Here is a 24,372-nt window from a genome sequence, read left to right as displayed (position 1 = left end):
TGTGTAATACACATCAGTGTTCTGCTGATCCATTCTATAAAAGTAGTTTGTAAACTATTTGAATGTGCTGCACTGTTTGCAACTGTACAGTGCTATCGAAGAGTGTTTTATTGTATTACGTTTCTAGGGAAGGGTTTCATTCTGGAACATTAATATATAAGTTAAGTCATCCATACCTTTATGGATGTTGGGAAAAAGAATTTGATATTGTAGGTGTATGTTTCCAGCTAGGGAGAAGCCATCAAGCCATCGGCCTTTGTTATTTCCAGTGCTGTGGTGTACCTGAATTTGCTTCCTCCACACAGCTGGAAAATGGCAAAAGTTTCCATACCTAAATGGTATTTAAAGGCATATTTAAAGACATAATTCCAAATTATTTTCTATTTTACTAGTCAGGCAAAATAAACTACTTATTGAAACTAAATAAATGTTATAGATCTTGTTTCCTTCGGTTTCAGAATTCACCATCACAGTAAGCAGGCAGGCACCATTTTGTGGCCGCTGTTATTAAGACAAGCTTTGGATCATTTCATAATCTTGTTTATATGCCAGAATGAGGGACCTGTTGCCCATGCTACGCAATTATAAACTGTAAGGAGGGAGGGGTAATGTGAGGACTACAGTGACACTGAGGAAGTGCAAAATGGAAAGTTAAGCTCAAGGCATATACTGTAGATGGAGCAGCCAATATATGATTCACAGCTGAGATTTTTTAATATATGAAAGGTACGGAAACATCTATTCTTAGCATGGGCTATAATATCTTGTTTATCTTCATGTTCTTTAGCCAGGTTTTTAGTCAAACATCAACTGGTGTCATAATCTCATTAACCACTTGTTAGTCTGTCTGAGATTTGTGATACTTTTTATTTATGTTATTTAACAAACTTTCCAAAGATCCAGAAGTGTGTGGCTAGCTAGACAGTTCTGGTCTTGTTTCACTCGGTGCTCCATTGTTATATAAAGGATGTTGCACAGCATGGACAGTTGGGAAATGTAAGTTCATGGTACTGAGTGAGGAAACAGATGTAAATGCCCCAGCTAGAGGGAAACTTGTAATCACCTTTATGTATTGTACTTTTGATAAATAACTGGATCATCAATGTACTGCTCTGAAATAACACCCAAAAGGGAAATATAAGAAAAAATACATGTAAAAGATTTCCCTTCTGAAATGTGTATTAACTATGTGGTTTGCAAATACAAACAAATATATAAAATCTCATCTGCCATGCACCAGCATGCACTTTATATAATATATATTCTAATACGCTATTTTGTTACTGAATTTACTAAGGTATCTTATACTATTTTGCATAAAAAAAAAACCCTCAAGCAGGTCTTTAAAAACTTGCCATGAAAAATGCACAACCTAATAACCATCTCATGAACAATACTACGTTGTAAAATGATAATTTTTGTTATTAATTTTCATTTTGTTTAATTTTAAAGTATGTATTTAAATTTATTATAGTATGGTATGCCATACTGTGGGTGTAAGAGCGGAGGAGAAGTAGACCATTGCTGGTATAAGATATGCACTACTGATAATGCTTGTGAGTAGTAGGATCTAATATATTTTCCTTATTATATTGGTTAATGCACTGTCACTTGCCTTTTTCCTTCGTCTTTCCTGTTAGAATTTCAAGGTACGCTGTGCCCTGCAGAGGTAAAACTGCTAAGTTGTTTTAATGAAATCTACATGGATAAGATAAAACCTAGTAATACAAAGTTCTATGCCCTGCCCATTACTATATATAAGTATTACTATATATATATATAAGTTCTGCTAAATCTTGTTTCTTATTTTTACGTTTCGGAAATCTTTGTGTAATGTTAGGTTTTAAATGTATTTAAAATTAAAATTCTTTTTGTTTTGCCTTGCCTAACAGTTTTAAAGCTAGCACTGAGTGCTTTGGCAGTTTCTCTAAAACATTGCTTGTGTCCTCTGGTTGCTTACAGAATTGGACATGGCCTAGGTGCCAAGGAGCTTGCTTAATGTAATACATGGCATAGCTAGGAAAAAATGGGCTTTAACGTAAAAAACATTGCATAACAGCAGCAGGAATACAATTTGCTATTAGGCCTGGCCCTGCCCGCCCTGGCCCAGTCCGGCCCGGGGGTGAGTAAATGTGGCCCGTGAGCCAAAAATTTGCCCACCCCTGCTATAGAGAGAGACCTGATAAAAATGGTCAGCATAGATAATTCCCTATATTGAACACTTATATATTCTTTCTTCAGCTTTTATCTCTAAAAGGACTATCGAGCTTTCTTCTCCAATGTAATAAAAAATGGCTTACCCCTTACTGTAATGCTTCTACCACATGCAGTACAAAAATAAATCTTTCCAAAAATTTGATAAAGTAATCTCTATTTATGTATAGGGTTCAGTGAGAATTTTGTTAGCTACTTCATCTCTTTCCTTTCCTCTTTCATGCACTCAACTTTTCTATGTTCACTGTAAAACGCAAACATGGAAAAATCTTTATTTGCTTTTATTACCCGTGGCTACTGGTGGTTCAGCTGAGGTCACAACCGATAAAATGAGATTTACAAGGCTATAATATATAACCATTCAACATTCTCTCCTAAAGGACTTTATATGAGTCCACTAGCCAACCCCTAAACAGTCAGTTAATTGTTCTTATTTGTGATAAAACCTGCTGCTGAGAAGCGTGCCTCGTACTCCGTACACTCACAGAGATTTGTAGTACCGAAACCACTGGGCAGAAATTGGTCATGCTTGATACCACTAACGGCAGGTTTGTATTTATAATACAAGGATTTCCAATGGAGTAACTACACATATGTTACATTGAGTCTTCAGTTGGTCTTTGTCTTGCCTCCTATGAAGGAAGAGTAGGCACCTCCTCCTGGGTATGTGCAGGGCACAGAGAAGACAGATGCAGGCAGAATTGTCAGGTCTGGGCAAAACACATTTATACAGGTATAGGACCCATTATCCAGAATGCTCGGGACCAAGGGTATTCCGGATAAGGGGTATTTCCTTAATTTGGATCTCAATACCTTAAGTCTACTAAAAAATCAATAAAACATTAATTAAACCCAATAGGATTGTTTTGCATCCAATAAGAATTAATTATATCTTAGTTGGGATCAATTACAAGGTTCTGTTTTATTTCTACATAGAAAAAGGAAATCAGTTTTAAAATTCTGAATTATTTGATTAAAATGGAGTCTATGGGAGACGGGCATTCCGTAATTCGGAGCTTTCTGGATAACGGGTTTCCGGATAAGGGGTCCGATACCTGTATAAGCATCCATACTAGCATAATGAAGTGGCAAATGGATCCAGAACTTTGCAATTCAGATATTAGATTAGAAGTGTCACTTTAAATTCTTTTCCTTTAAATTAAAGGGGAACGCTAGCCAAACACACCTTAAGCTTATTGAAAAGCAAACATAATTTCAAGCACATTTTCAATATACATCAGTTGATAAGATGCAGCATTTTCATAATTTTTAATGTAATACTATGGTTTGGAACAGTTACCTAAGCCTGGCCCCCTGTTCTCCTGCTGGTCTAGTTGACTACTTTTAGACTAAAAAAAAAAAAAAAGTCACAGTAGTCCTCAGCCTGCATACTCTAAATGCCACAGTTTCCTGCACACGTGATGTCAATAAGGAAAGGAACATCACAGCACAATGCATTGTGGGTTATGTAGCTCCTGCATGTTGCCTGTAAGCTGTAGAGAAGTTTTTACAATGGATAACATCAGTGTTTTAGTCCCTCCTCCTCTGCCAGGATTTCAAGTGATGCAGAAAGAGAAGAACTGTGTTGCAGTTGGATTTCAGTATATAAAAATAGTATTTATTCATACTTTTCGAAGGAACAGAATACAGTCATAGGTATTTCAGGTGTTTCTGTGTTGTTTGGGGCTCTTTTATAAATTTTGGTTTGGAAACCGGAGTTTCCCTTTAATTTATTGCCTTAATATAACCTCTTACTCAGATACACTAAATATAATTTTCTATTGACTTTACTGAGTTAAAAAAACAGACCTGACCAGACTGGTAGCCTGAGAAGACAGCAGTGGAATGGAAGACTTGTCAGAGTTTATATATAGTATCTTTACTGCAAAATTAGGACACCATATTGAGCAAAAAGAATGCACCACATTTATCACAAAATTCTGCTCGCATTGATTAAAAGCCGAATCCCTTGTTTAATGTAAGCCATAGCAGGAGCTTGTTTTACAGCTGAAAGAAGCAGACTATATCTATTTATGGATGATTCCAGCTGGAAAACTGGGACAGGTTTATGGATAAAATAGCAACATATTAATCAAATGGCAATTCCCACTGGAAGTACAGTACATGTTGGCCTGGCATAAAATTTCTTTTGTGCTGAACTGGCTTGAATATTGAAGATGGACGTAAACCATTAGAGTTATGTCTGTTTAGATTTATTCTATAGCTAATTGAAACTGTCCTCTTCAATCACGCAATCATCTTAATATCTGGGTTTAATAAAAATCTGAAACATTTTCTTTTCATTGCTCCCATTGCCAAACACTGTTATATAAGAGCGGGGGCTTGTGTTGTTGTAATGACACAACACAAACCATGCAGATGTTTTTGTTAACTTATTAACTTGAATACATCTTTGGACTGTTTTTTTAAAGGGGAACTGTGGCGTAAATGACAATTTAATATAAGCTTCATAATACTAAAATATAAAAAAATTCTTTGTATAATAAATTAAAAATTCTGTACCATTTCTGAAATTACCACATTACTCTTCACTAACGTTGTCTCTCTTCATGCAGGAGTCTGGTTTTGATTGACAGGTCTAATACAGCCTTTGGGGGGGTTGTACCCTTTACCTAAAAGAGGTCTTCTTTTAAAGGAAATTCTGTCTCTTTCCATGCAGGATTTGTGCCAAAGTAAATTATTTTGTTAGATTTTGTTTTTGCTTGAATCAGTTGAGTTGGGCAAATGTCCCACAGAGCTTGTTTGCTGCCCCCAATTGATCTCTGCTATCACGGGGGTGACTAACCGCTCTGAAATCCCTTTCCATCAGCAACAGCAGGAGTCGCTGGTGGAAAGGCCTTTGAATTGCCACACACAGTTGCCGGCAAGAGGAAACTTCAACTTCAGAAAACAGAAGAGATGTGAATGCCTTTCCACCAGCAATTCCTATTTGTACCTGTGGAAAGGCATTTCGGAGCGTTTAGTCGCCCGGGATAGCAGAGATTTATTGCAGGCGGCTAACACACTCCGTTGGACATCAGCCTTAGCGTTAATACACCTGCTAGGAAAGCTCCCTCCCTCAGAGGTATATACTGTATTAGATCTAACTGTCAATCAAAGTCAAATTTCTGACTCCTGGATGAGACCAGAATGAAGAGAGACAGATGCTGAAGGGTATAGTGAAGATAAACGTGATTATTTCAGAAATTACAGAATTTTTAATTAATTGATTCTATATACTGTATTAAATTGCTTATTTCAGTATGATGAAGCTTATAACAAATTTTCATTTTTGTGTTCATTTTTAAAGGATATCCCTTTGTATGCATCATATCTTATGTTCTGCCATATGATGCACTATAATGTTGCATTTATATAATTCATTGTGTAGGCAATGACAAGCCAAAACAATATTTATCAGCTATGTTCCAACCTCTTTCAAATAATTTTGGTGCTTAATTCCACAAGTATGAGATATATTATGCTGAGTGTTTTGGACCAGGGGTTTTCTCTATAAGGAGTATTTTTTATTAAGTGCAGCACAATGCCTTAAAGAGGCTATACCTACTTGTTCAACATGAGTTCAATGAATTATTGCTTGTGTTAAACATCCTTTTACCTAATATTATTTCTTAAGCTAAACAGGGCAATTAGGGAAGTTAAAGCCACTCCATGTTTGGTGGAGGGAGCTGGGGCTATATATTATTCCTATTCATTGAACATGCAAATAAATATTAACAATAGCAATTTTAATCCATCACTGTGGATTTATGCTAGCATAAAAATACACAATGTTTAAATACAATGGGGCAGTAAGTCAATACGATGAGAAACTTATCCCATGGGTTATCTAATGAAACCTCCATTAAAGTTTATAGGAAAATTAGGAGATACATTTTTCTGTCCTTCTGAAAGAGGAATACTTGCCCAAGCTTCAATTTTGTTGGCAGACTTATACAGGTTCTTCAAAGACTGGTGTAGTTCAAGAACAAAAAAAATAGAATGTCCTACAATGGCCCAGTCCTCTAGGAAAGAGTCAGCTCTAGGACATTTACACATCAGATTTATCAGATGACTAAAAATTTTACCTCATTGACGGCCTTATTACTAACACATTGCCAACTTCCATTGCCTTTTACCCTAGAGGAATATAAGCTCCTCTACAAAGGGATAGGGAGAGGAACTCTGAGAAGCATGCATTGTGCTTTGCACACCAAGGGTTATACCATTCTGTTATGAAATGTGTTTTCTTTCTTTCTTTTAAAGTGAACCTGCTGTGCTTAAAACAGTGAAGTAATTTTGCACTAAATTCTATGGGAAGCATTACATTACCTGTGCAGTTTCTTTAATAACAAAAAGAAGAATGTGGAGCTGTTAAATGTTCTTCTCTTCCTTTTCTTTTGCTGTTTAAAGCTGTCATGTTGTTCATTATAGACTTAAATACAGCTTTGCCCCTCCCGTAATCACAGCCGCAGGCAATTGCTTTTCTGCTCCTGTTTGACAGACATAGTTCATGCTAATATCCTTCCTTGCCAGGAGTGACATCATTAGAAGAGCTTTAGAAAGTGTATAAATGCTCCATTCTTGGCTGTCACTTAGAACATTCGAAGCACAAACATCTAAGCACGGAAAAAGTTATATTTAGCATTTATTATTCTGTGTACGTGATTTATCTATTTAAGCTCCCACTGGAGGCCATCTTATTGAATGTTGTTGTCACTGCTACACCCAGACACACCCCAATTCCACCTGCCTTTCTGTCTTCACAGATAGCAATCTGATGGAATCATATAACACAGATCAAGGGGCCTGAAATTAATAACTGTCTTGAGGAGGTGTCAGTGCTCCCTTTGCATACTGTACCTACACATACACTTAATGAATAGAATGCTAAGGCTACATGCCAAATGATGCAATTTACACCACCTATTAATGCCAGTAAAATGTGGAAAAAACTAATTTGAGTCTGCACTGGTATTCTGTACACAGATTGACCACAAGATTTTTGCTGGGTCCCTACTATTACATTTGAATTATGGGGAAAATGCTCATTGTGAGAAAAACACATGGCAATTTGGACCTGTTTTTCACCTTACACATTACACTTTCCTAAATGAGTGCATATTTCTATCTGCATCTGTTTGTTGGGTGGAACACAGTCAACATCATCATCATCATCATCATCATCATCATCATCATTTATTCATATAGTGCCAGCAAGTTATGCAGCACTTTACATTAATTTATAACAAATGTTTGTGGACTTCCAAATGATTGGATCAGGACCTGTACTGGACAAGATTGCTAGCAGTGTGTACAAACAAATGGTTAACAGCCTGTCCATATGGTATGTTAGGTATGTTTTGTCTTATATAGGAATACATTTTTGTATTCTTCTTTTCTGTGTCAGACCATTTTCTGAACATTTAGATCAACTAACTTACATTTTATCTATATTTCACCTTACATTATTATTATCTTATATTATATTTTGAATTCTAGGTATTTCTTTAGCAAAGTGGTAGTCTCAAATTTCAAAATATTCATGATATATGAAATCTTATATTAAGTTATATTTTTGGCAGTACTAGAAAACTGAATGTTTGGCTTATTTGTGATTTATCAGTCTTCTGATCTATATCAATTACTGAGGAAAAAAATATGCTTTCAGCTGTGCCCATGTTTGTGTGGTGTAGAAATATAATACTAAATGGGCCTTTATCCAGACATGGCAGAAGAAAGGCCTACAGTACATTCATACTTAGCAGTAATCTTTTATTTTGTCCAGAACACTAGAACACTTTTTATAGGAGGTGAACAGTAATATTAGAAACAGATATCTGGCAGTCAGGGAACTGCATCTCTTATCTGAAAATGAACAATTTTAAGAACATAAGAGTTTTTTAATCTGATGTCATCATGATGGGGAACCTATGTTAAATGCAGTAACTACCTTCTGTTTCTGACATTTGCATAACTATCGATTACCTGCTTTACCCTTGGGAAGGTGACATCTGTATACACTGAACCCTGTGTGACTCTTCTAGGTCTCAGTCCATCACCAGTTCTAGGATAAGAATGCCATGTAGAAACAAATTCCTCATTCATTTGTATACACTCTCCATATTCCATCTTGGTTCTAAGGAATATGTGAAGTGTCCAGTGATGGTAACATAGACTGTGAGCCCCACGAGTCACAAACTGATGTAAATGATGTTTAACCACTTTAAAGCATATGTTGCAGTGCCAGGGCAAGTAGAAGGTAAGGCAAGTAGAAGGTGTGCCAAAGGCAAGCTTCCGATCAGCAAAGTGACAAAAATCCCACCCAGCGATCCTAGGCAGACAGAAGGGTCACGTGCTTAACGCCCCCCAGCGTTGTGTTTTAAGCATGTGCCTCTTCTTCTGCCTACACCAAGTTCTGGACCTGAAATGTTGGTGCAATATAAATAAAGCTGAATTAAATTGATAATACATTCTAAAAATATCATTTATCTGTTAGCGTTCAGTGTACTCACTTTTGGAACCATCCTTTGGACCAGTAAGGGAGGCTTGCAAAAAAGTTTAGTAAGTATTACATTTTTATATAATATGATTGAAGTTCTAGCCACTTTGTATAAAAACTGTTAGAACTAAGCTTGCCCACACAGAACAAAAGACTCATCGGCAAGCATCTTTTATTGATCAGGGAGCTGACATCATGTAAAAGCTCTCCACATGTGAAACACAAAGGGCAGAAAGGGAGTTCGGTTTGGAAACTGTTATTTTAATATTCATGTGGAAAAAATGCCAAGATTTATAGACTAAGAAATTAATCCTGAAAGCATTGGAATGCAGGTGGTAAAATGTTATAAATGCTTTTTGTTCTATTTTTTCGTTTAGTCTAACTGTGCTTTATGAAGTAACATGAACAATGTGTAACTGATTTAGCTTACCTTGAAGGGGCTGTAAAAACTGCCTATGACTGATGTCAGATATTTGACGACCTCTAATAGTCTACTTGGAATATGATATTAGCAAAGAGCACACTTTTTGCTTTTCTTGCCAAAACAAACAGTGGCAATAACATAAAGCAAGTACTCAGAAGGCGACCTTTTGCCCATGTGCTTTTGATCTGGTTCCCTGTACTCTGATTGGGTTCTGCTCTGAACCACACATTCCTTATAGATGCCATTTCCTTTTTCTTGGATGAGGAGCATGTATCAGGAGTCACTCAGTCCTGCAAACTGGAGATCTAGAAGTAAATGGAGAGAATATGCAGAGAATTTAACTCAAGCCACAGTGTTGCAATGTGCTGTCAGCAATTTGGCTCTTTATCAGTTTTATTTTATTGCTTTTATTCAGCATTCATGTCAGCGTTGCCTTCAATTTGAACCATAGAGGTTTAAGTTTAAGCTCTGAATCTTTACTTAAAAGGATGTGATGGCCAAAAATACTGATCTCCTTTATTCAGGGCTATTCCTTTGCCTTGATGTTGATATAATCAAGAAAGAAATCTCAAAAAAGAATAAGACTAAGCTGAAATTTAAAGTTTGGGTTTCTGTACCCAATGCCATCCCAGTGTTTAGCACATACTCTATGGCTGCTATCCATTACCTGTATATTTCCATATAATGCATACAAAGCATATACAGTGTAACATAAAATGTACAATACAGGGCTAATTAGAAATTGATTCTGATTCACATAACATGGTAGCATAGAAACCAGTGAACCAGTAGCATCAGATTCTACAACAAATGTAATATCATTTTTTGCTAATGTTTTGGTGATTTCTAGCAACCCAGAACAGCAGCCTAGAGCACACTGAGCGTGTGCAGAGGCACTGACAATCAAAAGATGGCCTAACAAGATTCAAACTCTTATGGCGAAAGGCATGGTCTGTTACTGTTACAGGTCTCTTGAATCTGGTTTTAGGGTTTGAATTCTCCTGTAAATGTAATTTATTAGACTAAACAAGCAGTCTAAATGTGCAAGGCAAAATGGGGACTACTAATAACTTGTTGCTCTGATGAGGAATAGCATAGCTGCCTCCATCTATACCAATGATCCCTAACCAGTGGCTCACAAGCAACATGTTGCGTAACCCCTTGGATGTTGCTCCCAGTGGCCTCAAATCAGATGCTTAATTTTAAATTGTTTGCTTGGAGGCAAGTTTTGGTTGCATAAAGACCAGGTGTAGTGAGTGCCAAACAGAGCCTCCTGTAGGCTGCCAGCCCATATAGGAGCTACCAAAGAGCCAACCACAGCCCTTATTTGGTACTCCAGGACCTTTTTGATACTTGTGTTGCTCCCCAAATCTTTTTGCATTTGAATGGGCAAAAAATGTTTGGGACCCCTGATAACTGATCGCAATAACAGTATTACAAATTTAATTTAAAATTTGATGCATTTTTGGATACATCCCAGATCCACTGAGGCCATGTTCTGTCTCAAAGAACCATGCCCAGTTTTTGGTAAGGCCTGTTTTTTTTGCATCCACATTTCAGGACTATACAGAGAAAAAAAGAGAGAAATTAAGATATTAGGATGTTTAAGACCTCCTGAAGAAAATAACCTATTTAATATGTTTTACATTTATAGCAGAAGAACCTGAATGTAAAGTGTCTTTATTTTCTTTTGAACAAAACCAGGTTCTATTTTCTGTAATTAGAGTACAGAGAGCATTGTGCATATTGTAGGCAACAGGACGATCACTGCAACTGAAACAGAGTTTTATTCCCCTGTGATTATTTTTTCTTTTTATTGGCAATCAATTCACTGGAGCCTGCCCGCGCTCATATATTATTCTTGGAATAATCAGATGTGTACTTTATATTCTTTACCTGAGGCCATGGAAATTAGAAGATTTATTCAATAGAAATGTCTTCTGCTTGGCTACTTCTCATACCGTGCTTTCATGTTCTATTTTGGCTGTGCTGTAAGGTATTGTGTTTTCTGGGAATTTCATGCTAAGGCATATGCAAATGAAGGACAACGTCACTTTTAGTCCTTAATGGCGAATCACCCATTTGTACACTACAGTATTAACCCCTCACTACAGCTCTTTCTTAGTTTCAAATATTTTACTAGATCCTAATATAGGTATGGGACCTGTAATCCAGAATGTTTGGGACCTGGGGTATTCCGAATAAGGGGGCTTTCCGTAATTTGGATCTCTATACTTTGTCTACTTAAAAATCATTTAAACATTAAATAGACCCAATAGGATTGTTTAGCTTCCTATAAGAATGAATTATATCTTAGTTGGGATCAAGTACAAGCTATTGCTTTATAATTACAGAGAAAAAGAAAATAATTTTTTAAAAATGTGAATTTTTTTCTTCAAATGGAGTCTATCAGAGCTGGCCTTTACCGTAATTTGAAGTTACTGGATATCAAGTTTCCAGATAACAGATCCTGTGCCTGTAGTATAATAGGGAAAAAAGAAGCAGGGTACATTTTTGGTTTTCGTATGCAGATTGCAAGATTTTTAAATCCACCTTCACATTCCCATTGCGCTTAAGTACAGAGATCTCAGGTACAAGTGGAGGGGGATAAACCGTAATTACAGGCAGAGGACAAACAGAGCAGTGTTGCTTGCTGTAGAGATGAGAAGCAGAAGGGGCTTCACAAAGCACTAATATATTTACAGTATCACAGGTGCATTAGAGATATGGGGGTAACATACATAATGAGATAGATGCAAAGAACAGGTGGCGATGTGGCATAGCACAGAGTATAGTAGAATACTGTATAATAAGAAGGCGAAAATTGCCTGATGAAAGGGTGACGCATATAACATAACATAGGAGGACAGAGAATAGGAGCTGGCTGTCTCTGCTTGGAGACTGCTCTATTAGTTCACTCCCTTCTATTTTACACCTGGCAACACACTGATTCCTGACCAAACATACAACATATACAATTGTATGGATTAAAGCAAAAGTTGGTTCATACGCTCCTGAAAATAGTATAACAATCATTTAATTCTCATTGATCCCCATATCTACTGCAGTGGAACAAGGGTTAGTATAATCTGATTATCACAGTAATTGCCTTTTAATGCAAATGCTGTGTATTTACTGGTAAATTTCTCTGACGTACTTAAGATTTGTAAGTGGGTGTCACCCCTTCAACCTTATATTCTGTATAAGTGGTAAAACATGGCTCCCCATTTAAGGAAGCAATAAGTAATGTATGTATTGAGGACAACATAGAATAGCTTGCAGCGCCTTTTTTTTTTTTTTTTTTTTTTAGTGTAACTGCTTTGGAAAACAGATTCCCTAAAATATACAGAAGTGTATTCCAATTCAACAGTAAGTTAAGTTACAGTAACGGGATCCTAACTATTATAATATAAGTGTTACCATGGCAACTGGACCCAGAGCAGCATGCTATTATGATGAAAGTACATGCCTGCAGTGGCTGCCTTTTGCACTGACAGCTTTACTTGGAAAAAACAAAAGTAAAAACCCTCATTTTTTTTCTTCTATTTAAAGTTCACCCCCATTTTTATTAATCTTTTTTTTTTTTTTTTTTTACAGAAGCAGAAATATTGTTGTTTTCTGTAAAGCAGGGTTTTATATATTTCTTTATTTGCGACCTGCTGTACTGAGAAATCTCTGCCCCTCAATGGCGGAGATTTGTCGACATAACTCTGCCATTATACATCACTTCAAAGTGAAAATGTGTATAACATGATGTAAGTAGCTGGAACAGTTCAGCTTGACTCAGCATTGTGAACAATTCATTAAATCACATAAAAAACTAAAATATTTCTAGTGTAAACTGCCGTTGAATTATGAACTGTATAAAGAAGCAGCAAAACCTGCACCATCCTGAGTGTGTGAACACGAGGGAGTTTGCGAGAGTGGTGTCTTAATTATTTCCTCTAAGCCAGTATTGTATATAACAGGTTGGCACATTTTATATATTATGTGTAAGTAACTACCTGTACTCCTGTGAAGATTCCTTTGGTGACTTCAATGAAGAGTGTGAATGTGTTTTGTATTTATCATTTTTATCTTAAACAAACGAATAGCTGTTAGCTGAGAAATTGTGTGAAAACATCATAAAACTATTTGATCTAGACTTTTCTACTCATTAGAAGTATGTTAGCTGGTCGTCTTCTCTAAATTTACAATAAACATACCAGTGACTCAAAGCTGTGTAGAAGAATTTAGACTGGGCAATATGTATCTTCCTTGCTGGGGGGTCTGCACGAACAAAGAGCTAGGCACAGATGAGTTTCAGTATAGATAAATGTTAGATTGTACTTGGGATTTGAAAATGTGCAGGGTAAAACCCGCCAAGGTTATAATAATTAAGCAAATGCTCTGTGCTAAAACATGATCTTCAACAAACAAATGTCCAATATCCAATTAGTGAGTTGCAGCTTTGTGAATCATCATCTCTGTACAGTTCAAAATCTGATACAAAAGTAGTAAAACTACAAGGAAGTGCACAAAAAAAAGGACTGTATGTACCACCATTTCTTTCCATTTGGCTTAATACTGATCTGTATCTGGTGAGTAGACTGATTTACTGGGTATAGTAAAGGAGAGATCATACAAGTGCACAAGTCACTATAAGTGGATTTTATCAGTCACTTTTCACTTATATTTATACAAACACACAATTTGTATTAACTTACTACACTATATAGTTTTTATTGTGCGCTTCCTTGTACTTTTACTACTATTAATACTATTAACAGGAATTTCTAACTGCAGGTACACCCCTCAAGGAGATGAAATTTCAGCCTGAAAAAAGCACTAGTAACATAAAAGGGCTCATTTATGATTGCTAGATGCATAGTTACATACCAGGGATCCCCAACCTTTTTTACACGTGAGCCACACTCAAATGTAAAAAGTGTTGGTAAGCAACACAAGCTTGAAAAAAGTTCTCTGGGGGTACCAAATAAGGGCTGTGATTGGCTATTTGATAGCTTCATGTGGAGTAAAACTGTGTCTTTGTGCTTCCAAAACTAGCTTCCAGACCAGAAATTTACAAATGGGCACCTACATTGAGGCCACTGGGAGCAACATCAAGGGGAGGGGTGAGCAACATGTTGCTCACGAGCCACTGGTTGGAGATCACTGTTACATACTGTAATGGATGTATTATTGCACTCATCAAATAGTCACCTACTAATAGTCCATAGTGTATGCACTTCTCTATGCTTGTATGGTATGCACAGATCACTGTGCAGAGTTGTACGTCACTATTTTCATCTTTAGGCAACAAATATTGGACACCCTTTGTGTGCTGTACCTATAGGCAAATTTGACCAAATTGCAGCAGCTGAATCATGGACAAACAGCATTTGTGGTGTTTCACACTTCAGGAATGACCACATTGACCCAATCCAACTTGCACCTCATTCACAAAACAGGCTCCAACATTTACACCAAGAAGTTGGCAGATTGGTTTGATTACCATTTTGTAGTCAAGAAGGCGTTCTTTACATCTTCTGAGGCCAGTAGGATAAATTTTTCACTTACCTCTGGATTTTTCAGGAATCATTTGAGCAACTGGTTAAACTTCAACAAAGTTATCTCTATACAGTAACTCACAGCAGACAAACAGATGTTTACTTTTATTATTTCAGCAGTATTAACATTTCTGTCATTTTATTTTACCTTTTTAGGATTACAGAGTCAACATTTTTCTAAGGCAAAGATGGAATGACCCTCGCCTTAAACTCCCCAATGACTTCCGAGGCTCTGACGCTCTGACAGTTGATCCCACAATGTTTAAATGTCTCTGGAAGCCAGATTTATTTTTTGCAAACGAAAAGAATGCAAACTTTCACGATGTCACCCAAGAAAATATTTTACTGTTCATTTTCCGCGATGGAGATGTTCTTCTAAGTATGAGGTACTTTTCTTTTTCATTTATTTATTCATTTAAATGTATAGAAAAAATGCATTTAAGTAAAAGATGATTCATTTAGGAGCATAGAGAAACTCAAACAACATACTGTAAATGTTTCTTTGCAGAGATAATGAAAGAGTGTCCGGACCCTGTTCATTTCCTTGTGTTACAGTTTAGTTAAATTTCCCAAACATATAAATCCAACACCAGATTTCTATTTACGGCACCCAGAGGCCGCCCCCCTCTCCACGATCGTACGTGGATTTACAAATCCATGCCTGTGTAAATCTAGATTGTTTCCTTTTATACATAATGTGTCATAGAGAGATATATTAAAGGTCGTTAACAGAAAATAAAATGCTTAATGAAATAGATTTACTTTGTTCAAGCAATTCAGCTCTTTGTGCATTTGTAATATTTGTTTTGCAAACTTTTCGCATGCATTTTGCATTCATCAAAAGGGAATTCTGTCTTTTTTTTCTGGTGTAGTTTTTATTACTAAATTACACTGTGTACATTGCACATAATTCACTCTACTATTTAAAATGTTATTCTTGAACCAATAAATGTATTTTTTAGGTGATATTGGTGTGTAGGCAGCTGTCTCAGGGATTGTACCTAATTCTGAGCATTTAGAAACAGCCAGCACCACACAATAGAACTGCTTTCAGATAAGCTTTTGTTTCTTTTGCTCAATATAACTGGAGGAGTTGTGGCCAAACTTGGGTGTTTTACTATTGAGTGTTATCCTCCTGTCTGGAGGTCTGTTGGGGGAAGGGGATGGAGTGACCTCACTTCAGCTTGTAGCACAGCAGTAAAGAGTGACTGAAGTTTATCAAAGCACAAGTCACATGGCTTAGGGCACCTGGGAAACTAAAATATGTCTAGCCCCATTGAAAAATGGATTTCAATGCAGAATTATTTTTTCCCTTGACAGAATTCCTCTAAAGACCTTTGGCATTCTAGTTTTAACCCACATCTTCTGTAACTCTTCACAAAGAAACTGAAAATTCACCATAGACCAAAGGAACAGCAGCACCAATTGGTCTTTAAAATATGATTCTGCTCAACTTCTGTCTATGGAAAACAGCAACTCTGCTTGATGTACGCCTAGTAAGCTACATCATTATTCCTTATTAATTGATGTAAAATAAATATTACAGTATTTTAAACACAGCTTATAAACCAAAAAATGTTCCCAACAAAATGATAAGGATGCAAAATTATTTAGGCAACATGGTGCACACATCTAAAAATAACCAACATTAAATAAAATAAAATGGGCAGATGGACCTGGAACTCAATCAGGAAGAAAACACAAATGTATGGGATGGGGCCAATGATATCTGATGGAAGTGTAGGATGGAAAGCTTTGGCAGGAAAGAGCAGAGCTGCACCAAGTAGCTTTGGCACCCAAGGCAAGAGTGGGAATCTGTGCACCCACCACCCTTTCTGGAAAAGTGTGTGTCAAAGATGGATCAGTTTACACAGAATAGAGAGGACAGACAGGAAATAGTTATTGATAATGTAGGGGACTGAAGGTAGTTACCCTTTATTAAGGCAGTCCTATAAAGTTTTAAAAAGTTAAGTGTGGTCTTACATTACAGTTGTTAGGGGAAGCTGTTTCCCTATCCTGGATTAAAATTCTTTCCTGGCAGGGGAAGCCAACATGTGCCTTGTCTCTTTCTTTCCACCTTCCTGGAAGGTAGATACAAGTTAGGCCCTGGGTGGAGATAGTCCTAGTAGGTGAAGCTAGTATGGTTTCAATCTGAGGGTTGTTGTTGAGCACTTACTCTGCAAGGGTCACATGTTGATTAATTTGTATGGTCAGCAGACAGTTTTCTGGAGCACACAGGGCCTTCACTTAACTATAGGTTTACAATAATCTATAGGATTACACAAAACTTGACATGCCAGTAGGAAACCACTTAGCTCTGATATTTTGTCTTCTCACTTTTGATTCTCAATTATACATAGCCCCCTTCCTATACTTATGTCTCTGCTTGTGAATCAAAGTTCTAAATGTATGCATATATATTTTCCATTTTGTTGATCGCTTGATCTGTGCACAATGTTCTGAATATGTACAGTATATTCGAGCCCACACAGTGTCATTGCAATCAGCTTTGATAAAGAAACTAAAATGTTCTGAAACAACTTTTTTTGTTAATACAATAGCGCAATACCTCAGCGTATCTGGAGATGAAAAAAGACCAAAAGTGTTCTCAAAGAATTTCTCAATAGCGAAGAACAAGAGCAGCTTGTATTGACAGATATTGAGAAAGACAAGAGAAAAAAATCATTTTAATTCATGATCTGATAATTTGCTGTTATTGTTGTAGGTACTGATTAATGTCTCAATGATTCTCATTGGCAATATTTGTATTCCTCAACTGACTGTCAAAACTACGAATCTTGGTTGTAACTATTTATTGCATTGTATTGGAACTGAAGACTTATGTAGGAGTGAATGTGGACTTGATCTGAATTGATGATCGCCACTTAAGATACTTTGTATGTTGGCTTGGGTAGGAGTTGGGTAGTGTTGCTTCTGTGTTTGTCTCTGTTGAGACTTTTTCCTCCTCATACTTTTTAAAATTACTGTATGATTGTTTGTCTTTTTTTTATGCCTGCATTATTACTTTATAGTAGGGGTTCTCTTCCTGTCTCTTATCTGTCAACAGAGCTGCTCTCATTTGTTGCATTTTGAAAAGCCATTGCAGTCACTATACCCTTTGCTTTTTCTCTTTTGTCTCCTGTATCTCTGTATTTGTAAGTGCCACTATGAGCTATAAGCCCAAGGCTGAATATAGTCAAGGGACTAGCCCCGCCCCCCATCATGTGAGACATGGACATTTCAAATGGCTTAATAACATCAAAATGGCTCTACTGAATATTCAAACTGCACATTTAGTACCCAAGTGCTAGGGATCCTTAATATATATATATATATATTCAGCTACTGTTTCAGAAATGAAACACCATGAAATTGCCTGGTGAAGAGTTTTAATTTTCTTTTCAAAAGCGTGCATTTTTACATATATCTGCCAATAAATGGTATCACATTACCACATCAAGCAGACCAGAGTTTGGCATTGTTATAGCATAGCTACAGCTCTCTTTCTTATACAGGTATAGGACCTGTTATCCAGGATCTAAGGTTCCTAAGGTTTTCCATATAAGGGATCTTTTTGTAATTAGGCAGCCTACAGTAGTGTGAAGACTACAGTGACATCACTGAAATCTCTCTCCCCTTCCTGTAGGCTGCCAGCGGCAGCCTTCAGTAGCAATGCACATGTGCGTAACTTGATCCTGTCTCCTGTTCCGAGCTACACATGCCCACCAGCCAATCAGAAGCGGATCTGCCAGAGGGGGGGGAGGGAATGAAACACATGTGCAGGTGGGAAAGGAAGAGAGAATACCTTTTTAAAGATGGCTGCATGTTCAAGAAAACAGATAGAAAATGTGAAGTAAGTGTAACTGAGTAAATATTAGATTAGGTGAGCCAAAAGTGTGGCGTTTTTACTAAACAATAGGAGGACTATTTGGCAGTATGCTGTTTAGATTTTGACTTTCATTCTCCTTTAAATCCACGAGAAAATAATTTAAACATTAAATAAACCCAATAGTATTGTTAGGCCTCCAATAAGGATTCATTATATCTTAGTTAGGATCAAGTACAAGGTACTGTTTTATTTTTACAGAGAAAAAGGAAATACGTTTTACAAATTTTAATGATTTCATTAAAATGGAGTCTATGGGAGATGGCCTTCCTGTAATTCAGAGCTTTCTGGATAATGGATCCCATACCTGTAGCAGCTTGAATGTTAGAAGAGTAATAGTTTAGAATGTATCTCACTGTCTGTCCTATTTCTGCACTCATGTGGGCATTCATGTTAGTGAGTTACAGATGAGGAGCCTTGGTTGCTGTGTTATTATTTCTTTTTCTTAGATGTCTCTTCTATTTATTTTTCTGTACTAGTAATGGTTTGTGTGGCAACAAAGATCATTCTGCCTGCCCTAGATTCTTTTCTATAATTTATATATATGTCTAAGGCTACACTTAAAAAGCAAGTGTGGTTATCTGGGCACAATCTTCTACGTTCCTTTGTCTCTTCTAAAGAAATTGTCTTTGTGACAAAAATGTTAAAAACTTGTTGTGGATAACTTTCATTATAATAAATAAGAAGAGTGACGTGCATGACTTTCAGTCGTTACTGTTTCTTTCATGTTTGGCTCTCTGAAGATTCCCTTTGATTATCATGAAGACAACTTTCATTTTGTTGCTGAGACAAAGTTGAGAAAATGTGTTGTAATATAACTTTACTATAATATATTTGTCTAATAAATACTGTTCTCTTCGAAGTTTTATCACAAATATGTGTCCTAGCAACAATCTCTATTAATTACACAGGTTTATGACATCTAGAAAGAATAATAAATCCTCAATAAAATAAAAACTCTTTACCTCATCTTTTTCAGTCTCTATGTCAGCTGATGCATTTTTATGTATCGCAAGCACTGTATGTGTAGGTGTGCTTCCAAAATGTTTAAAGTATGTTACATTACACTTTACCCTGTTTAACTGTTTTGTTTCATGTTTAGGTTATCCATCACATTGTCATGCCCTTTGGACTTAACATTATTCCCAATGGATACTCAACGCTGTAAAATGCAGCTGGAAAGTTGTAAGTACAATACCTATGATACCTAACTGTTCATGAATTTTAACCATAGATTTCAGCTTTAAAATTGGTGATTTTATAAAGGGAATCAAAAATATTTGAAATACCTGATTTAATGGCTAGGGCAGTGGCAGTCAAAACATCATTACCTGTATACCAATATAAACATCACTACCTGTATACCAATATAAACATCTCTACCTGTATACCAATATAAACATCACTACCTGTATACAAATATAAACATCACTACCTGTATACCAATATAAACATCACTACCTGTATACCAATATAAACATCACTACCTGTATACCAATATAAACATCACTACCTGTATACCAATATAAACATCACTACCTGTATACCAATATAAACATCACTACCTGTATACCAATATAAACATCACTACCTGTATACCAATATAAACATCACTACCTGTATACCAATATAAACATCACTACCTGTATACCAATATAAACATCACTACCGGTATACCAATATAAACATCACTACCTGTATACCAATATAAACATCACTACCTGTATACCAATATAAACATCACTACCTGTATACCAATATAAACATCACTACCTGTATACCAATATAAACATCACTACCGGTATACCAATATAAACATCACTACCTGTATACCAATATAAACATCACTACCTGTATACCAATATAAACATCACTACCGGTATACCAATATAAACATCACTACCTGTATACCAATATAAACATCACTACCGGTATACCAATATAAACATCACTACCTGTATACCAATATAACTTCCCATTCATGTTACTAGGGAGAAATCTTTGGCAGGTATCAGTGCTTTGATTATGCCACATGCCACAGCACTTATCATGGAGGTTATAAAAATATACTACATAATGTTCGAATAGCTTTCACCACTTGTCAACTGACCGGTAAACATTAAAATACCTCTAGTGGCAACAAGAATTCTGTCATACCAGTCAGCCAGACTCTTACAGAAATGTATTTTTTCTCTCCATAGCCTCAGTATATGCAAGTAGGGCCTTGCTAAAGGTTGGACCATAAAGGGGAGTTTATACCCCAATGGTCTAGTAACCTCTGCTTTAGTTTAATTAAAGAGAATATATACCCCTTTTTAGATAAGCTTGCATGGATGAGCTTATGTAAAGTACTTTAGGTGCATGAATACTATTCAACTACTAAAGAGTTTTCAAACAGACATACCTGATACAGATTCAAAGGAAGTCAAACCGAGGTAGTCTATCTCTGACATATCGGCATCATTTCCCAAACCCCTTAGGATTACAGAGGCTCATCTTTTATTGATATATAATATAATATAATATACAAAGACTTGGTATTATCCTGCTTAGGTGCCTTTCAGCAATTTGGTCACCATGTTATAAGGCCTCTAAAGGTCCATACATTATAAGATCCACTGATTTGGTGAAGTCGCCAAAGGAGCAGATCTTTCCACCATGGTATGCACAACTAAGGTGGACGATATCGGCATAATCTGACTGTTTGGCCAAACGATGAAATTACAACAGTGTGAATAGGACCCATGGTTTTCTCCCCAGTGTTCTGGCATGCTTCTGTTAGGCCATTGGCATTACACCTGTATTTTAAAAAAAGCAACATGCATCAGATTTTCTGGCCATCCTTTCCTAAACCAATTACAGTTACAGTATGTTGAACATTTGAAATATTATATATTTATAGCAGCAGCTCAATCAGCAGCTTAATTTAACCTAAATAAAAACATAATATTTTGTTATTTTTTTTGTAGAGATTTCTGTTTTATAAGCAAGAGATTAAAGAAAATATATGGGTGCATGTTTTATACATATTTAAACTTGATATCTGGTAACTGCAGTTTATAATTTTTTTAAGAATAATCAATAATTAAAATAGCTCTGACTTATATTCTGAGGCATTCAAAAGCTGTTGGTGCCTGCCTACCCGATCTGTACTACATAATTGCTGGCCACAATACTTTTACGTTGATACATATATATTAAGGGCTGCAGCTGCCCTCAGGCCTCCAGCTGGACACAACAAGATGGTTCTGTACAGGAGGTGAAGTTTTAAATGAGTATGGGTTCTCGGCCATCCACCATTCCCTGTTCTACTGTATGACAAACTGACCTAAAGCAAAACAATAATCCAGATTTAATGGATTTTAGCTTGCTGTGCTTTAAAGAGTCCTTTTAAGCGTTGTACTGCAGTCAAATACAGCCAGGCATGTCTTTTTGTTTTAAATAATAATAATTTTTGTATTGCAAAGTCTCTTTTCTAACAAACTTACAGCTTTTCCAAAGGCTGTGCCCCACCAGCTACCTCAGTTCCACTTAGACTTTGACTAATTTACTCCAACCCTGTAGGTCCTAGACAGGTTTTAAATTGGAATCATTTAAAAAACATTTTATTTCCCTTTTTTGTTAGCTCCTTCCTTTCGTAAATTGTTTGCAAGTTGTAGTGTATAGTTCCAAAGTGGGGATGGCATAACCGCCAGTGTACTGATGTGCACAGCTTCATTTTACTTGGTGTAAACAGCTTTGGGAAGCCTGGAATTACTGCTGCAAGACCATTGTGAACTACAGCAATAATTGCTCAGTTTTGTGTTGAGTCTAGCACTTTGCACTTGTAGTTGTGTTTAAAAATGGGCTTTTGGGGTGTTTTATTAATGGTCTAGTATTTTCTTTTTTCTTGATTTGAGTTTTTTTGCCCTTAAAAAAACTCGAATTTGAGTTATGGTTCTAAAACTCGAATGTCTGTTATATATTAAATGCAAAAAAACTGAAAACTTGAAAGTAAAATGTGCCATCTAAAAGCTTCTATAGAAGTCAATGGGAGTTGTTATAGGCAAAGTCAAGCCATATTCTCAAAGATATTTGAGTTTTCTATTTGAATGAGTTTTCCTTATTCATAAATAAGCGACCAGTCGACATGCAAGTTTATTTGCTTTAGAAAAACAAACTCGAAAACTGATGTCCACAAATGTTTTTCTGTATACATACAGCTGAGAATAGTATAAGAATACTTTGGGGCACATTTAGCAAAGTACGAATTTCTTACTTTGTGACAATTTGTTCGACAAAATCGTATTTGTCGCGACAAGTACGAAAGTTTCGGATTCATTCAAGCTTCGGTATTGTGACTTTCCTTGGGCCAGGTTGGAGCTGCAGAGTGCCATTGAGCCCTATGGGAGACTTTCCTTGGGCCAGGTTGGAGCTGCAGAGTGCCATTGAGCCCTATGGGAGACTTTCCTTGGGCCAGGTTGGAGCTGCAGAGTGCCATTGAGCCCTATGGGAGGCTTTCCTTGGGCCGGGTTAGAGCTGCAGAGTGCCATTGAGCCCTATGGGAGACTTTCCTTGGGCCAGGTTGGAGCTGCAGCGTGCCATTGAGCCCTATGGGAGGCTTTCCTTGGGCCAGGTTGGAGCTGCAGAGTGCCATTGAGCCCTATGGGAGACTTTCCTTGGGCCGGGTTGGAGCTGCAGAGTGCCATTGAGCCCTATGGGAGACTTTCCTTGGGCCAGGTTGGAGCTGCAGAGTGCCATTGAGCCCTATGGGAGACTTTCCTTGGGCCAGGTTGGAGCTGCAGAGTGCCATTGAGTCCTATGGGGAGGCTTCCAAAATCATGCACAGAAGGTTCAAAGTCAGAAAGTTTTTTGCTCCTTTTCTGATCGTTCGGATACGAAAATTTTGGAACTTTCTGATCGTACCACAATATTTCCGTACGGCCACGAAGCAATCTGAAATTTTCATATTTGATACGATTTTTTCTTAAAAGTACTTTTCACAGTCCGAAATTTGGACTTTGATGAATCAGCCCCTTCATGTTGAAAACTGTCAAGTTATGCATTCTGCTTTCTAACACAGTTCCCATTTGTATGGGAGTGTAACGAAAAATTAAGACAATGTATATATTGCAACTGATATTTGTTGGCGGTTGATAAGGGCAAAGGTGCCTCATTGGTTTTTATATGGTGCCCCAGAGCATTAAATGCCGTTTTACATCCATTAGAAGTGTTTTGAGGCAAATAAAATAACATTTTGCACATGAGCTCTAGTCTTTAGCTTGGGAACCTGTAATATATAAAAGTGATTAGCTTCCTTATATCAAAATATAGCCAATTTATTCTTGTATGTTTTTGCTGGTTTCAATGTGGGCTTGCTGTTATTTGGCCTCAAATGCACTCAGTCTGGACTGCCCTATCCTACTGCTGAATTCTCAGAACATGCAAAGGAGCCCTTTGACTGGCTCATCTGCCAATTTATGTGGTTCTTCATAAACCTATTATTGGGATTATTTTTATCTGTTTCAGTTGGCTATACCACCGATGATTTGCGGTTCATTTGGCAGTCAGGAGATCCTGTTCAAATGGAAAAAATTGCCTTACCTCAGTTTGATATTAAAACAGAAGACATTGAGTATGGCAATTGTACAAAGTATTACAAAGGCACTGGTAAGTGGATATTGAGCATAGAAGAAAACCTTTTATTTTTAAGTAATCGTGTAGACAATTTATAATGTTTATATATTTTACCTGTTTATTCAGTCAGCTACTAAGGGCTGTGACACACGGGGAGATTAGTTGTGCTGCGACAAATCTC

At 36.8% G+C, this 24,372-nt stretch overlaps 1 protein-coding gene across 2 annotated transcripts in view; it reads left to right on the top strand.

Moving 5' to 3' along the window:
* Positions 1 to 24,372, top strand: part of glrb (glycine receptor beta) — a 66,308-nt gene that overhangs the window by 33,308 nt on the left and 8,628 nt on the right. For both annotated transcript variants that reach the window (XR_001170973.3, NM_001078787.1), the window contains 3 exon segments: positions 14,846 to 15,075; positions 19,678 to 19,760; positions 24,084 to 24,224. Coding sequence is in view for 1 of the 2 variants with exons in the window: in NM_001078787.1 (NP_001072255.1) it covers positions 14,846 to 15,075; positions 19,678 to 19,760; positions 24,084 to 24,224 (454 nt within the window). In the remaining variant the exon portion in view is untranslated.

The sequence above is a fragment of the Xenopus tropicalis genome, chromosome 1 (assembly GCF_000004195.4).
Source record: "Xenopus tropicalis strain Nigerian chromosome 1, UCB_Xtro_10.0, whole genome shotgun sequence".
NCBI lineage: Eukaryota > Metazoa > Chordata > Amphibia > Anura > Pipidae > Xenopus > Xenopus tropicalis.
The sequence above is the reverse complement of the archived record's forward strand: the minus strand, read 5'-3'. Positions and strand labels throughout refer to the sequence as shown.